The 17,019-nt window shown below is 35.7% G+C and overlaps 1 protein-coding gene across 15 annotated transcripts in view; it reads left to right on the forward strand.

The window, feature by feature from the left end:
• TNRC6B (trinucleotide repeat containing adaptor 6B) overlaps positions 1-17,019 on the forward strand; it is a 123,304-nt gene that overhangs the window by 6,475 nt on the left and 99,810 nt on the right. For 11 of the 15 annotated variants that reach the window (XM_060694575.2, XM_087873897.1, XM_034403196.3 and 8 more), the window contains 2 exons: positions 2,629-2,714; positions 16,348-16,415. In XM_060694575.2, coding sequence (XP_060550558.2) covers positions 2,670-2,714; positions 16,348-16,415 — 113 coding nt within the window. In that variant the 5' untranslated portion in view covers positions 2,629-2,669. Of the gene's footprint in view, positions 1-2,628; positions 2,715-16,347; positions 16,416-16,739; positions 16,817-17,019 lie in introns of those variants that run through there. The other 4 variants (XM_087873891.1, XM_087873890.1, XM_087873892.1 and 1 more) reach the window with 2 other exon arrangements.

Here is a 17,019-nt window from a genome sequence, read left to right on the forward strand (position 1 = left end):
AGTTGGTTAAAATAGAAATACAGTTGCAAGAAAAAGTATGTGAACCCCTTGGGATTACGTGGAGTTTTGCATGAATTGGTCATAAAATGTGCTCTGAACTTCATCTAAGTCACAACAATAGAAAAATACAGTCTGCTTAAAATAATACTACACAAACAGTAGATGTTGTCATGGTTTAATTGAACATAACATGTAAACATTCACAGTGCAGGGAGGAAAAAGTATGTGAGCCCCTAGCCTAATGACTTCTCCAAGAGCTAATTGGAGCCAGGAGTGAGCCAACCTTGACTCCAATCAGTGTGATGATATTGGATGTGTTGCTGACAGCTGTCCTGCCCTTTAAAAAAACACACCTGTTTTGGGTTTACTGGTTTCAAGAAGCACTGTCTGATGTGAACCATGCCTCGTAGAAAAGAGCTCTCAGAAAACCTATGATCAAGAATTGTTGACTTGCATGAAGCTGGAAAGGGTTACAAAAGTATCTCCAAAAGCCTTGATGTTCATGTGTCCACGGTAAGACAGACTGTCTACAAATGGAGACAGTTTAGCACTGTTGCTACTCTCCCTAGGCGTGGTCGTCCTGTAAAAATGACTGCAAGAGCACAGCGCAGAATGAGGTAAAGAAGAATCCTAGAGTGTCAGTTAAAGACCTACAGAAATCTCTGGCACATGCTAACGTTTTTGTTGACACATCTACAATAAGGAAAACATTAAACAAGAATGGAGTACATGGGAGAACACCACAGAGGAAGCCATTGCTGTCCCAAAAAAATATTGCAGCACGTTTGAAGTTTGCAAAAGAGCGCCTGGATGTTCCACAGCACTACTGGCAAAATATACTGTGGACAGATGAAACCAAAATTGAGTTGTTTGGGAAGAATACACAACACTATGTGTGGAGAAAAAAAGGCACAGCACACCAACATCAAAACCTCATCCCCACTATAAAACATGGCGGAGGGAGCATCATGGTTTGGGGCTGCTTTGCTGCCTCAGGGCCTGGACGGATTGTTGTCATTGATGGGAAAATGAATTCCAGAGTTTATCAAGACATTTTGCAGGAAACGTACGACCATCTGTCCGCCAACTGAAGCTCCGCAGAGGATGGGTGATGCAACAGGACAATGACCCAAAGCATACAAGTAATTCAACAAAAAAATGGCTTCAACAGCACAGAATACGCCTTCTGGAATGGCCCAGTCAGAGTCCTGACCTCAACCCGATTGAAATGCTGTGGCATGACCTTAAGAGAGCGATTCACACCAGACATCCCAAGAATATTGCTACACTGAAACAGTTTTGTGAAGAGGAGTGGTCCAAAATTACTCCAGATCGTTGTGCAGGTCTGATCTGCAACACAGGAAACGTTTGGTTGAGGTTATTGCTGCCAAAGGAGGGTCAACCAGTTATTAAGTCCAAAGCTTCACATACTTTTTCCTCCCTGCACTGTGAATGTTTACATGTTATGTTCAATTAAACCATGGCAACATCTAATGTTTGTGTAGTATTATTTTAAGCAGACTGTGTTTTTCTATTGTTGAAAATGAAGTTTAGAGTACATTTTATGACCAATTCATGCAAAACTCCACATAATCCCAAGGGGTTCACATACTTTTTCTTGCAACTGTATATAACTGCATAAAATTGTACATATGGAAAATATGAAGACAACATTGATTTTTGTGGTCATTTCAGATTTGATATTTTATTTTTCCTGAATATATTGATTATAATTTAAAAGAATTCCACAGCAAAATTGTCAGTATAGAAATATTATTCCTTTAAATTTTGGCTATACTGAGTGCATACAAAGGTTTTACTTAAGACAGATCTCCAGATCAGTATCACAATAACACAATCATTCTCCTAGTTATTTTGCTCAACAGCTGAAATGGTGTAGTTAAAGTATGGCACAATATTACATACCTGGCATTAGAGGATCAGGTCCTCCTTTTTCTCAAGTAGTTGTTTTGCAATTTAAATATTTCCATATGTTACAGAATTTAACTCTTTCCAGTTCTAGCCAACACAATAAAAGATAGTGGGGGGGGGGGAACAAAATAGCCATAATGGTGCTTTGGATATAATATTGCTTATAATATGAAGGAAAGGGGAAAAGATGGGATAAGCCTTCTTTATTGTGCTATATTCCATTTTCCTCTGCCTTGTTAAAGTCATTATGGTTGTTCAATTCACCTTACTTGGCCAACTTTTTTTTTAGTAAGAATGCAGGTTTTAAAAAAACAGTGATGATTCATTAAATTTATAGACTGCCTAACTCCCTGGAACTCTGGGCCATTTACAGTTGTAAACATTTAAGAACAAAAATCAATACAAAAAACCTCAAAAATATATTAAGGTATTTATTATATCTGTTCACTAATCCATAGTGGAAGATCTAGATGTACTTCAGAACGAACAAAGTAATTGTGAATAAGCTAGATGTTTGTAGAAAGCCTTGAATGAAGGGACAGGGTGTTTCTTGAATTTTATAATTTAAAATTCTGTACCTTTCAAGTTTCTTGGGCCTGATAACTTCTTTTTTATCTCTAGAAATAGAGTTCAAAGTCCATAATCAGTATGACAAACAATTTAATGTATTTTCCTTCCATTCTTTTTCTTTGGCAGAATTTCATATTTCAGCAGAATTTTGCACATATTCTGTTCCCATGCAAACCGATGAGGGAGAAATTTTGGAAGAAGGCAGTTCCAAGGTCAGTGAAATAGTAGAAAGAGCTTGTGGTAACTTCATTATTTACTGTTCTTATATGAATTTGATTTCCAGATTGCAACTTGTTTCCAAATAATCCGTGCACTGATGCATTTATATAATTGAATCTAACCTAGACTAACCCAGTTACAGAAAGAGTTAGTATCCCATAACATTCTGATTAGATAATTAGTTATTTGTGGGCTGGGTTGTATGCTTGTACATAACTGGCAAATGAACCATCTATCCTCTCTTCCAGTCAATTTTCTCATCTTTAGGTGCCAGCAGTACATGAGTTAAATAGTCATCTGGCTGACAGGTCTTCAGACCTCCCAGTACTACAAAAGAAATGTTACTAAAAAAATCTTGCACTGGCATAGTAAAGACTGGTTTCAGAGGATTACATACATTCCTTATTTTTGCCTGTATTATCCCTCATGTACTGAAGATTGAAAACTGAAACACAGAGGGGGTATGTCTAGAGAAGCTCTGTTGTTGAAAAAAACTTTTCTTAAGACATTGTTCCTTCTGGTGTTTGTGACTGAGACAGTCAACTTTCTGGTAAGCAATATATATCTCAAGGAAGGAATTAGTTTAGATCCAGTAAGTCCTGAGCAGGTAACTCAGTTTTAAATTCACTAGGATTGTTATATCTGTTCTTATCAGATATTTGAAAAGGCAAAAGATTACACAGATCATTGGAAAGGAGGACAAATGGGAGGAAAAGAGGATGCATAAACCTTTTAATGTTGACTGACAAAGGAAAGAAAGGAGCAGATAATTTACAAGGACACAATACATAATTGTTCGACTATTTTTTTTAAAAAAAATTGATTTATATACCGCCCTTCTCCGGAGACTCAGGGCGGCTTACAGTGCGTTAAGCAATAGCCTTCATACTTTTGTATATTTTATACAAAGTCAGCTTATTGCCCCCACAAACTGGGTCCTCAATTTACCTACCTTAGAAAGGATGGAAGGCTGAGTCAACCTTGAGCCTGGCAAGATTCGAACTTACTTTAATTGCAGACAGCTGGTGTTAAATTACAGTGCTATCCAGGCTCTATTGTGATTTTTTAAAAAAAAAAAATAAATTATTTTTAAAATAAGATTTTAAAAGTTGGACAATATTTGACTTTAAGGCTATGTAAAGTTGTCAATGATTCCTCATCACACTGGACCACCGTGGGGCTTCATCCAGATATTCTTCAGTATTCTTCATTGAACAAAGTGATGGAAGAAATATTTATCAATTTTGCAATTTACAGATGAATTTCAAAATGTAATGGCATAGCTCACACTCTAGAAAAAATGTAGTTCAAAATGCTCTTCCTTGCAGGAATAGCTTGAAAATAATGAAATTGTATAAGATAAATTAACATTTGTCATGGGGGGGGGGAACTAATGTATAGATAAAGAATAGGGCATATCTGGCTCAAAGAGTTGTGGGGAAAAGAAATTAGAATTATGGTTGATCACAAGCTGCATTGTGATGTTGCTGTTAAAAAGGCAAATTTAGTTTTAGGACACATTAACAGAAATATATTTTCCAAATACGAAAAGCAATTCTTCCACTCTGTTTTTATTACATATCCGCTTTGAATATTCAAATAGCATAATATGGGGAAAAAATGGGTAAACTGGAATAGAAGCAAAGAAAGGACAATAGGGATGCTCAGAGAACTAGAAACTAAGTCTTGGGAAGAAAGACAAAAGAAATTAGGAATGTTCAATTTTAATAATGAGAGGGATGTACTTATCAAGTATCTTTTATTACACATAACACCTGTCCTGCGCGAGCTGCACTGGCTCCCAGTGGTCTTCCGGGTGCGCTTCAAGATGTTGGTTCTCACCTTTAAAGCGCTCCATGGTATAGGGCCGGGATATCTGCGAGACCGCCTGCTGCTACCGATAACCTCCCACTGGCCAGTACGCTCGCACAGAGAGGGCCTCCTCAGGGTGCCGTCGGCCAAGCAATGTTGGCCGGCGGCCCCCAGGGGGGAGAGCCTTCTCTGTGGGGGCACCCAACTTGTGGAATGAGCTACCTCCTGGAATACGACTGATCCCGGACCTCCGCGCTTTCTGAAAGGCCCTGAAGACTTATTTATTCCAACAAGCTGGCCTAGCTTAAATGGTTTTAATGGGGTTTTTAAATTTTTGATTTTATTGATTCTGTGTTTTAAATTGGGAACTTTTCAATTTTGCAGATCTGGGATTTTAAATTGGAAATGCCGATGATTTAATTTATTTTAGTTTTTTCTTAACTTTTGTACTATATGTGTTTTAAGTTTGGCTGTCCACCGCCCTGAGTCTCCCTGGGGAGAAGGACGATATATAAGTTGAATTAATAAAATAAATAATAATAAAATTTAACATACTATAATAATATAGAATAGTTTTATAGCACTTGAAAGTTAACTAATTTATTACTGAATAATTCGGTACTTTGCAGTTGGAGTCAATGAAAACAAATTCTTTGAGCAAGCAAAGGTGCTCATGTTTTATATATTAGCAATGCCTTAAAACATATGTGCTTTTTCCTAGGATCTCATGGCTAGAGGTAGGTGTTTAGAATATCCCTATCTGTTCTTGAATGGGAGGAAGAATTAAAAATACAAAAGATACAACTGGTCCATAAACCCTGAAATTCATCCAAAAGGGTATTATGGTAACTGTTGTTGGAAGCTACCAAGAGTTCAAGAAGCACTAGGAGAGTTGCACCACCCCATCCCAGTTTTATCAGAGATTTTTGAATAAAAATAATATTGTTGGGATTTAAAATAATAGTTTAATGCAGTAGATTGCCTGTGCCTAAGACCTGCATCCTAAAACCAGCAGTTTGGGGGGAGGGGGGGAGGGAGAGAGAGAGAGAGAGGGAGATGGATTAAGAATTGGAGGAGATACAAAAATACCCAAAAATCAAATGTGCTGCACAGAGTAGAACTAAGAACAAATCTTCAGCATCTTTCAATCAACAATCTTTCAATCACAGTATCATGGGGAGGAAGGGACCTTGGAGGTCTTCTAGCCCAACCTCCTGCTCAAGGCAGGAATGTCCCACCATCCCAGTCAAATGGTTGTCCAATCTATTTTTGAAAACTTCAGTTATGAAGCACCCACAACTGCAGAAGGCAATCTTCACACAACTAAATAAATGTTCTCTGCCAATTTTACCTTATTGCTTCCCCTCTCTTGGTTTTAGATCTGATTCCTCAAACTCAGCCCTACAACATCTTTTCTTTCTGCTTCCCTCAAACTCACTCAGAAAAAAGCAACTTAACTTCTTTTCTCCTGAAACTCCCAGCAAATGACTGGTGTTTGAGAAAACTGTCTTAAAAGATCACCAGTAAACTACTCAGAAATAAGATTCCTTTAAGGAATTTCACAAGAGAAAGCAGCAAAACCCAACTTACTGCAGCAATCCAGTTCATGCAAACATGAAAAGTTGAATTAATAATAATAATAAATCTGAAATTGTGTTACACAGAACATACCTCCACTTACCCACTTACTATCTTTCCAGTAAACTTAAAATTCCTAAAACTAATTATAGGTTGTCCTTGACTTACAACTACAATTGATCCCAAAATTTCTGTTGCTAAGCAAGTTTTGCCCCATTTTACAACCTTTCTTGCCATAATTGTTAAGTTAATCACTGCAGTTGTGTAGTTTGTATCATACTTGTTGAGTAAATGTGGCTTCCCCATTCACTTTGCTTATCAGAAGGTTGCAAAATGTGATCACATGATCCAGGGACACTGCAACCGTCATAAATATGAATCAGTTGCCAAGAATCTGAATATTGATCATGTGGCCATGGATTTTGCAATAGTCATTAAGTTCGAAAAATGTTCATAAACCACTTTTTTCAGAGTCATTGGAACTTCGAACAGCCACTAAATGAACTCTTGTATGTCGAGGACTACCTGATATTCAGTTAATAACTTCTGTGGATTTGTAAGACTGACATAAAAAGTTTAAGCTGCTGTGATAAACAACTTAGAATTATTACCAAATTATTTTGTGTTACTTCTAGAACAGCTTTGATATCACAGTTTATTGCCAATAATTTTTGAGAAGTTGTAGTCTCTAAGACATGCCCTGTTTCCTTGAATTTATGTTCTGATTAAACTTTAAATTTCTAGAGAGTTTTATTCTCTACTATCTGAAATTCACGCATTATGTGATAGTGGTTGTATTAAGCCAAAAAGGATAGACACTGCCACTGTGCAGGAATGCAAACATAACTCTTAGCTTGAAACATCTTAAAATATTCCTTTTTTCCCCCTGGGATAATGAATAACTACTTTAAGATGTTGCAGAAAAGTGCTGTGTTGAGATTCCAAACTTCATTTTAGAGACTGAATAAAAAGGATTGCACTGTTCTTTACGGCATGATTGCCTTGTCCTAAAGTATAGAATGTTATATTTGTGTACTCAATTTTTTGTGGTCAATTGCTAATTTAAAGAATTTTATATTTCAGAACATTAATCCAATTGGGTTGATACTGTCTACTTGCATTAGCACAACATTGAAGTTAGATATTTTCCAATACAGGTAGTCCTCAGTTTATGACCACATTTGATCCCAAAATTTCTGTTGCTAAGCAAGATAGTTGTAAAGTGAATTTATCCCATTTTTTCAGTACCATTATAACTTCAAAAGTCACTAAACAAATGGTTGTAAGTCAAGGACTACCTGTAATGATTTTCTTACTAAAAAGCATTGATCTTTCATAAAGATATTCCTTCCTATCGTCCACCAACTGGAGTAAATTGTATGAGGGACAACCTAGTGTTGGAAATCAGATACTAAAGATCAAGTTTATACCTAAGCCACAGTAGATAGACTTTAAGTTATAACTGTTCATTTCACAATGGTTCAAAGTTATGAAGACCTCAGAAAAGTGACTTATGATCCATCCTCGAAGTTACAACCGCAGCAACACACATACACAATCACAATTTGGGTGCTTGACAGTTGCAGTGTCTTGTGGTCCTATGATCACAATTTGTGACCTTACCAGCTGAAAAGCAAAATCAATTGGGAAAGCTGGATTTGCTTAACAACCTTATGATTCACTTAAGAAGCATGATAAAATGGTTGTAACATAGGGTGCAGTCATGTGATGACTTGATTGCATTGCTTAGCAACCAAAATTCTGGTCCAAATTGTGATTGTAAATGGAGGACTAGCTACACAGTTAATCTCTTAGTAGTGATACAAAATAGTCTTAATGGCAAATTAAAACAGCTTTTGTAGAGTCTAAAAAACTAACCATAGGTATATTTGTCTCAAGGTTTAGAACCTATTTCTTTCTCCTGCCATTTTGTCATAGCAAATTGTTTGCAGCTCTTTTTCAAATTGTCATATAACAGTTTTCTGTTTCGCAAACTCCTTGCTTCTTGAGTTGTCCAGCCATCCCACTAAAGGAGCTGAAAGAAAACATGTACATCAGTACATCAAAATCTTTGCAAGTCTTTGAATATCTAAAAATCAATTTATGTACTGTATTGCTAAGATATAGATTCCTGTAGTGGTTAAAGTGTCAGGCTAGAAACTGGGAGACCCTGAGTTCTAATTACACCTTAGGCACAAAACCAGCTGATGTTGGGCTATTCATTTTCTCTCAGACTCTTGGAAGAAGGCAACAACATACCACTTCAAAAAATGTTGCTAAGAAAGCTGAAGGGAGTTGTCCAGGAAGTTCCCAGAAGTCAACATTGACTAGAAGGTTCAATTCTTCCCCAGCTCCTGATTGGAGAGTTTTACTAGCAACTGTCTGTTAAATAATTGCTATACACTACACTGTATGGCTTGCCGTGCTTTAAAGTTCTTGGCAATTAACTGAATATTATTGTGGAATTAATTTGGTTAACTAAACTCAGGCTTAAGCTATTAAGATGAATGAGGCAAACACTTGGCAGACAGAGTAGTGTTATCTATCCTTTCATAAATCTTGGAACACTTCCACATAGTGAATTTAAAGTGGAATAAAAGTATTTGAAATAAATGTCATTTCTCCCTGACATTATCATTTTTTGTGAGGACTGAATTTTGCAGATCCAAAGCTTATCTGTTCTGTCTTTTGCAATTGGAGAGCCATTTCAGTGCAGTGGTTAAACTGCTGACCTCTAGAAACCAGGAAACCCTGAGTTCTAGGCATGAAAGCCATCTTGATAACTTGGGCCAGCCTCTTCCTCCCAACCCAGCCTATCTCACAGGGCTGTTGTTGGAGGCAAAATGAGAATCAGGTGTATTAGGTATGATTGTTGCCTTATGTTTACCATAGATAGATAGCTGGGGATTAAAAATATAACAGTAATAACAATAACTCTGATGTTGGCGAAGTTACTTATGCAGTTTTCCTTCCACCCTGTACCACTGATGAGAAGAGAATGACCAGAAATGTATCATTTGACATATCTTCTTTCTGATTGTAGGATTGCAGCAGTTTAAAGTATAGAAATACTTTTCAAACTATTTTAGACATTCTTCTGATTTAAATATATATATATATAGATATAGATATATAGATATAGATATATATTGATATATATTTGATATCTTGACCTCCTAGAATTTATTTTCAAACTAGCCAGTTTAGTTTTGGAGCTTAATTTCCTCTTGATATTCTGGAATGATTTTACTTATCTATATCTCTCATCTGTAATGCAAAAATTATTTGTTTCAATTAGCCTGAAAAATAAAAGCAAACTAATTTGCATTGCCTAAATACATATTATAGTGGGAAGAGAAAAAAAAGTTCAAAATCTGTTTTACCAATCAGTTCATTATTTTCTTTAAAAATCTGTACAGAATAACTTGCTTTCTACATACAGCTGTCATCCTTTCTCCAATCTATGAAATGTTGCCCTTCATTGCATATTTTTAATATTTTTGAAATATATTAATGCAGGGGTCCTCAAGCTTTTTAAACAGGGCCAATTCACGGTCCCTCAGACTGTTGGGGGGGCCAGACCAGCTGGGTGGTCATGGCTAGATCATGTGACTAGGTGGGTGCGGCCAATTTAACAGTCCATTAAACTATGTACACAAATTAAACTTTAATTTGTTTTGCTCCTGTGGTTGTTTTATTTGCTTTTGTTTGCATGTTGCTCTTTTGGTTGACTTTTCTTTTTACTAGATCATTTTTTCAGTTTTTTAGGAGTCTAGTGGCCCACTTTAGTATTGTAGCAATTCTTCTCAGCTCTAAGGAGCTGACAATCAAGTTTGTGTGTGTGTGTGTCCTCTCTCTCTCTCTCTTTCTGTCTGCTCTCTCTCTTTATCTTCTGGAGGTGGGGGAGGTGAAAAACAGGCAGTTTTCGCCCATTTTTTGGCCTCCTAGGGCATCTGTGCACCTCATTTTTCACCTCCCCCACCTCCAGCAGTATTCTGCAGGCCAAAAACAGGCAAAAATGGTCCGTTTTCACCCATTTTTTTTTGCCTCCTGGGTTGTCTGTGCACCATATTTTTCACCTCCCCCACCTCCAGCAGCATTCTGCAGGCAAAAATTGTTGGCCTTACCTTTCAGTTCCAGCCTTTAGGGCTCATGAAGGTAAGTCCTGCGTTTGGCTGAAGGGTGAGCAGGGCGATGTGGGTGGGGCAGCTTCGTGGTCCTGCGTGGGCCAGATTAATGGCTTCGGTGGGCCGCATGTGGCCTGCGGGCCGTACTTTGAGGACCTATGTATTAATGGCTTAAAAACAATACCATTTATGTTTGTTGTTGATTTTAGATTACCTTGCTTTAAAAATCTAATACTTGTGCAAAGAACATTGTATTAATTCTGTTTAAGGATTTTCCCCCATTTCCAGTAAAATTGATACAAAAAGTTACCTTCCCTCTTTCCTATAACTCCTACAATGCCTCACATTGGAGTTGACCATTTGTATCTCAGATAAAGAAGGCAGGAAGCTAGTTAATTTTGTCTGAAATCATAGAAAAAAAAAACATCCTCAAAGAAGGCAATAGAATGAATCATGCCAAGAAAAGTGCTTAGATGTATTTATGCAAGTTAACAGGAATCCAACTCAACTGGAGAGAAACCAATAACATTTCCAGTTTGGAAGTCCAGAAAGTGCAAGTTTTATATTTGATCCCAAAACTTTTGATTGCTATAGATCAATGTATGATATAAAAAGTATTTAATAAATAATACTTAGATTCACATTTTATGATACTTAAGGCTATAAAACTTAGAGAAGAATATTGGTTGGACACTGGATACTTGTATACAAATGTTTAAGTTCTGAAGATATAGCTAATTGATAAGAGTTTATTATATTAGCTGAGTACAGTAAAGACTTAAAAGTCATATACAATCAAATTGCAAAGGTGAACTTTTTCATTCTCATAAGATCTTATTAAGGACTAATATATGCAAATATATTTTTATTTCAAAAATAGAACACTAACTTGTTTTGAAATGTAGACATGAGTAGATCATTTCTTAACTTGTGATAGGACAATCTTGGACATTTATACCAAAGAACAACATAAAGAATTTCCTGAAATGGGAGGTGAGAAGATAACTATCAGGCTCATTGAAGCATTTAACTAGCTTTTTAGTATAGGTTTTTTTAATGGCACTGACTAATAAAATTGCAGAGGCTTTATTTTTTGCTTCAGTTCTACTTAAACATATCAAATATGATCATTGTACAGTTTAGCTGGTTTAGTATTTGTGTACTACCGTAGTTCTTTGTGTAAGTATGAGCTTCAGGAATAAAATTATAAATCCTTTAGCACTGGGATGTACATGGGTTTCGAACTTGTTTTTAATACTACATTTCTTACACATCATTGTCAGCATAACAATCCTCCTAAAACAACTTTAAAACATTGATAAACATTTGGGATTTAAAATATAACAAATAGTATTTAAAAGCAAACTAACCTATAGGATACATAACATAGGTCAATTGATATTAATGGCTCTTTGGAGTTGGAAAAGGGAAGCATTTCTGGAATGATCTTCACTGCCTTCCTTCCTCTCCCTTCAGAAAATTGTCTTAAATATGTATATAGTGACTTAGTAGTATACTTTCCTTGCATTTAAGGAGAAAAATATTAAAGATTATGCTCATAAATATTTAGCTTTTAGAGACAGTTGGATGAAATTAAATAATTTGGATTTTGGACCTGTCTAGAATTATACCTTTTTTATTAAAGTATTTGTTAAAATGAAAATACCTCTACATTACTGATTTTGCTCTTTTGTGTCCTGTTTTCTTTCTTTCTCCCTGTTTTCTTTCTTTCTCCCTGAAGCAATTTACTCTGCAGGAGTCAGTCTTCTAATTAAGTTTTTGCCTGTCTGCTCTCTTTCCTTATGCCTCTCCTTCCTTCTCAAATGCTCTTACATATGATAGTCAGGCTGTTCTATTTATATTCAAATATTTAAATGCTGTCTCCCTATTGTAATTTAATTGAATCTTTCCTCTTCTCCTTCCCTTTTAACATTCTTCTTTCTATGTATTGAATATATTATAAACCACAGATGATAAACTGTTGGAATATATTTTGGTATATAATTTATATATAGTGTCTAGCAGTTTTAGCACTTTTATAATACTTGTCATAAATAAGTACCAGACATATTTATCTTTTTCTATGCACTTGCATATATAAGAATTCCTTAAATGTTGGAATTTGCTTTTAAAGTGAATTCAAATAAATTGGGTTTTAATATTTGTAACCTTTTAACAATTTTAACAAGCTGTAAGAGAGGAGTTTAAAATTAGCCATCTTATGTTATACAACCAAATAATGTTTGTCTGCTGGAGATAAGAGCTTATCACTAAGTCCAGTAACAACTTAGACTTCAAAGCATCTCATAGCTCTTTATGAGTCTTGAGAATTCTGTCAATATTTGGAGATGAAGAGGTGAGAGAAGTAGTAGCCCAATTAACTGTGTGAAATTTTTTAAGTAAGTGATAGCTAAGACTGTTTTTAAAGCCATTCATTGTTCAGAAAATGAAGAAGTACTGTAATGTGTATTTGCTTTCTGGTTTCTAGTAATGCTCACACTTAATTACATTTTCTTAAGCAGTCTACAACAGATCTGACTACTCTGACACTTCTTACATGTATTTCTTGATTGTTTTATTTCCATTGGCAAAATTAACTGGGCATTTATTTACATCATTTGACATTCATGAAAATGGATTGATAAAAATTTGTGAATTTTTTTCTATACAGCGAGAGTTCAGGCCAGTTTTGTTCTATACAGCAAGTGTTCATGGGGTTCCATGAATATCTTTTGGACGATCGTATGTCCATGATGCCTACAAATGCTGTATTGTTGATGGGAAGAAGATAGAAATTATTATCATTTTTCCTTTGATGCTGTTCTATCTCTTCAGAAATGTATCAATAAGGACACTACTGCGCTTTATTATGAAACTGTCATAATCCATCTTTAGCATTGCACTTGTGCAATGATTTGTGTCCATATTAGTTTGATTTAGTCAGAAAAGTTCTGTTTCCCTTAAGAACTGCATTTACATTTTGCTAAGATCTAGTTAAATGTGGAGTGGAGTAGATCTTCATTGAGGTCTACAGACAATTCCAGTTTCTTTGAGCAACATCAGCATGGAATGTAAAAATATTTGGGCCTCACTGACAAAATGGTATCAAAAGATATTTCAATTTCTGTTACAAAATTGAGTGTATAAGTATAAGTCCAATGTATAAGTGAGTTGTCCACACTTACCGACCATTTTTTCAGCAACTGTTCAAAGTTATAATAATGCTGAAAATTACATTTATGGTCTGTTTATAATCACTTAAGTTTTCACAATGTCCATTAGTCATGATGGTGGTACTTAGTCAGCCCTGTTGGTGCAGCAGTTAGAATACAGTACTGCAGGCTACCTGCCCACAGCCTGGAGTTCGATCCTGACAGGGCTCAAGATTGTCTTCCTTCCATCCTTCCAAGGTTGGAAAAATAAGTATCCAGATTGTTGGGCAATTTGCTGACATTGTAAATCTTCCAGAGAGTGCTTTAAAGCACTATGGAGTGGTATATCAGTGTAAGTGCTATTACTATTATCTTCATTATAGTCAGTATGTGTTGTCCTGTGCCTGACCTATAGGTTTTTCTTCTTTTTTTAACCCCTTTCAGAGGAGAGAGATTGGAGAGAAAGGAATTACAAGTCAATTGTTTGCTGTTCTATACATTGAAAGCAGCATGATTATACCGGCAGCCAGGGTTTGGAAGCCATGAGTGCGTTATTTCAACAATTTTTCTCTTGAAATCTCTCTGCTCTGGGGGGAAGAGAGGAAACAAGTGATTTCTGTGGGCAATTTCTCTTTTGCCTAACCTTTTCCCTCTGTTGGTATGATCACATTGTTTTCAATATATAAAAGAACAGTTTAGTTTCTTAAAATGTCTTTTTCTCCAATCTCTCCACTTTATTAGGGAGAGGGGAAGAGAAAAAAGTAATTTCTGTCTGCAGTCTCCTCCTTCTGATACCCCTCCCTTTGCAGAGTATTGTGGAATATTAAGAAAACATATTTTCATAGTGGAACATCCATTTGGAAATGACTATAATAAACTGGATAGACTGAATCTCACTCACAAGTATAAGCAGAAAGATCTTTTCTTAGATATTGTCAACTGTTCAAGTAATCCCTAATTGTGGCTAGCAACTCCACCAGTAAGCAAAGCAGCTACTAAGTATAAATGGCCTCAATTTTGCTTTGGGTTGGAAAGAAGACTATTTATTCTCCACTGCTCTTTGGAATACTCAAGTGCCTGCTTGCAAGTAGATCTCAACTTACAACCAGTTGCTAACCAGTTGCTTAGCAACTGTTTAAAGTTCTGAATGCCTCAAAAGGTAATTATGACCCAGTTCCGAAGTTCTGACAGAGGCCCCCCACACTGGCACATGACTGCATTTCAGGCGCTCAGCATCCGGCTCACATTTACAGCCATTTGCAACATCCCACACTTACAAGACTGCAATTTACAATATTCTTGTTAAAAACTGCTATTTACTTCCAGGTTTTTTGACAAAAACACCCCAGAGCAAAACATTGGGTTCATTTAGTGACCATTCCAAAAACAAAAAGTCATTAAAAAATTTTATAATAAGTTTTTATTTTATTTTATAACTTACAAAAATTCCGATTTCAATCAGTGTGTTGTCTGGGTACAGATCATTTTAGGAAATAACATATTTACAACAGTATTCATTACATTAAGTATCAATTATAATAATAACCATAGTCTTTGTTTAACCAATTTAACATACTTATATCACCAATCCTTCCATATATTTCCCTGTTTCTAGCTCCTGTTTTTGTCAGCTAACCATTGATAAAATAAGTCCCAAGTCAAAAAACATTCAGTTTCTTTCTTTTCCTTAATTATAAGTGTTAGTTTATAATCTAAATAAAAAGTCATAAAATTTATGTCGGTCACATAATCTATTTTACAATCAACATGACTTATCACTGTAGTGGGCAGACTCTGTTATGATTGTAAATTGAATCATGTACCTGTACATGTAGGGACATGTAACAACCACATGATTGTAAGGAATATAAATCCTTCCATTACCCAGCATTCAGTTAGAACTGAGGATGCTTCTTGGATGAGAAGCGAAACGTCTTCAAGAAAAAGAAAGAAAGTCCAGTTGCATTTTGAAAAAGCATCTTTGAGACAATCATGACCTGAATGATTGAGAATCTCCATAGATATGTACCTCTACTGTTTTGATACACATTGAAAGCAGTGTAGTCCTGTTGGCAACACAGGGCTGGGAATTGCAGGCACACTGCAAATATCTTACAGTATTCTCTGGAAAACTCTTCTCCAATCTCAGCTTGGGAGGTGGGAGAGAGAACAAAATGCAAGGATTTCAGTAGACAATCTTGCCTTTGCCTGATTATTTCTTTCCTTTGTGGAGCAGAAAGCAATTGCAAGAGAGAAATCTGTTTGCTTTTATACACATCAAAAGCAATATGATTGCATAATATGAATACACTAACTATATATTCACTCCTAATGCATATTAATATCAGAGTAAAAGTTTGGTCGCTTCCTTTACATGATATTCCCTATTCCAAAGAATGTTCTATATAGACAACATTCAGAGTAGTCAATCTTGGATGACAGTGAAGCTTGGTCTACTAGAGTGTGGAACTTGATCACAGTAAACTTCTGTAGTATTTGCAAAGAATTTTTTTTAAAAAAATTTGTGAAGAAAATGATTTTTGTGATTTGTCACTTCTTTCTATAGCCTAACCTATTTCCATTTTTTTTATAAATAGTAGCATCCCATCTTTGTTTTTTTATCTTTTTCTAGAATTCTCCACTTAACTATTGGTTTGCCCATGCTCTTTCTCTGCTGGGTATTGCTAAGGGAGGTTAATAGTTGCTACAACAACAAAAAGAAAACCTCCTTATAATGGAAAAAATAATAATTCTTGTCTTTATCATCTATCAACATAACTAAAACCATGTATGATATTGGTGTAATGACTGTTGGAGTGGATCTTGTTAAACTGAATTAACAGTCTTTGCAATGGGATAACGTATATATACGATAATTGACTGACAAGGAAGAGGGGCACATAGGACAGCATATACTTTGTTTCATCCGTGCTGACCTACAATGCTTGCCTTCGCAGATGGAACATGAGGATTTTGTAATGGAAGGGCATGGCAAGACTCCACCTCCTGGTGAAGAAAACAAACAGTGAGTCATGTTTATTTAAGAAGGGCCTTAATAGAATATGATACAAAGCACTTGTGAGTAAACGTGGATGAACTCTTAACTTCCTTTTTAAGGAATTCATTATTTAGTTATGTTAATGTTAAACTGCTAGTATATCCAATTTTAAACATACTAGGAAGTAAGTATCATTGAACATGGTGGCTTATTTCTGAGTGAGATTTGGAGCAAACCATTAAAAGGTATTTCGATGGATATAGTATGGTGTACAGGTACTGCCAACAGCATTGAAAAGCTGCCACCTTTTTGCAAATAGAATTGCAGTAGTTTACAAACTAAGTTCTCTCTATTAATGTTCTATATTTATCTCAGGTGCATTTGTTATGAAATATGAGTCTTAGCATTTCAGTCCTCAACAAATCCAAGTAAGTACTATTATATGCACCAGGAGCTGTAATTAAACTATAGTGTTACTCTGCAGCAGTATACTATGGTCTAATGAAAGTGCGTAAAGATCATAGTGAATTACTTTTGATAATGCAATTAAATTTAATTGTTATGGGATGTTTTTCTTTTGTCATATTCTGTAATCCAAATGATACTGATTTATTTAAGAGACTCCCAGTAC

This window comes from Pantherophis guttatus, chromosome 7, assembly GCF_059756535.1.
Source record: "Pantherophis guttatus breed Tessera chromosome 7, ASM5975653v1, whole genome shotgun sequence".
NCBI lineage: Eukaryota > Metazoa > Chordata > Lepidosauria > Squamata > Colubridae > Pantherophis > Pantherophis guttatus.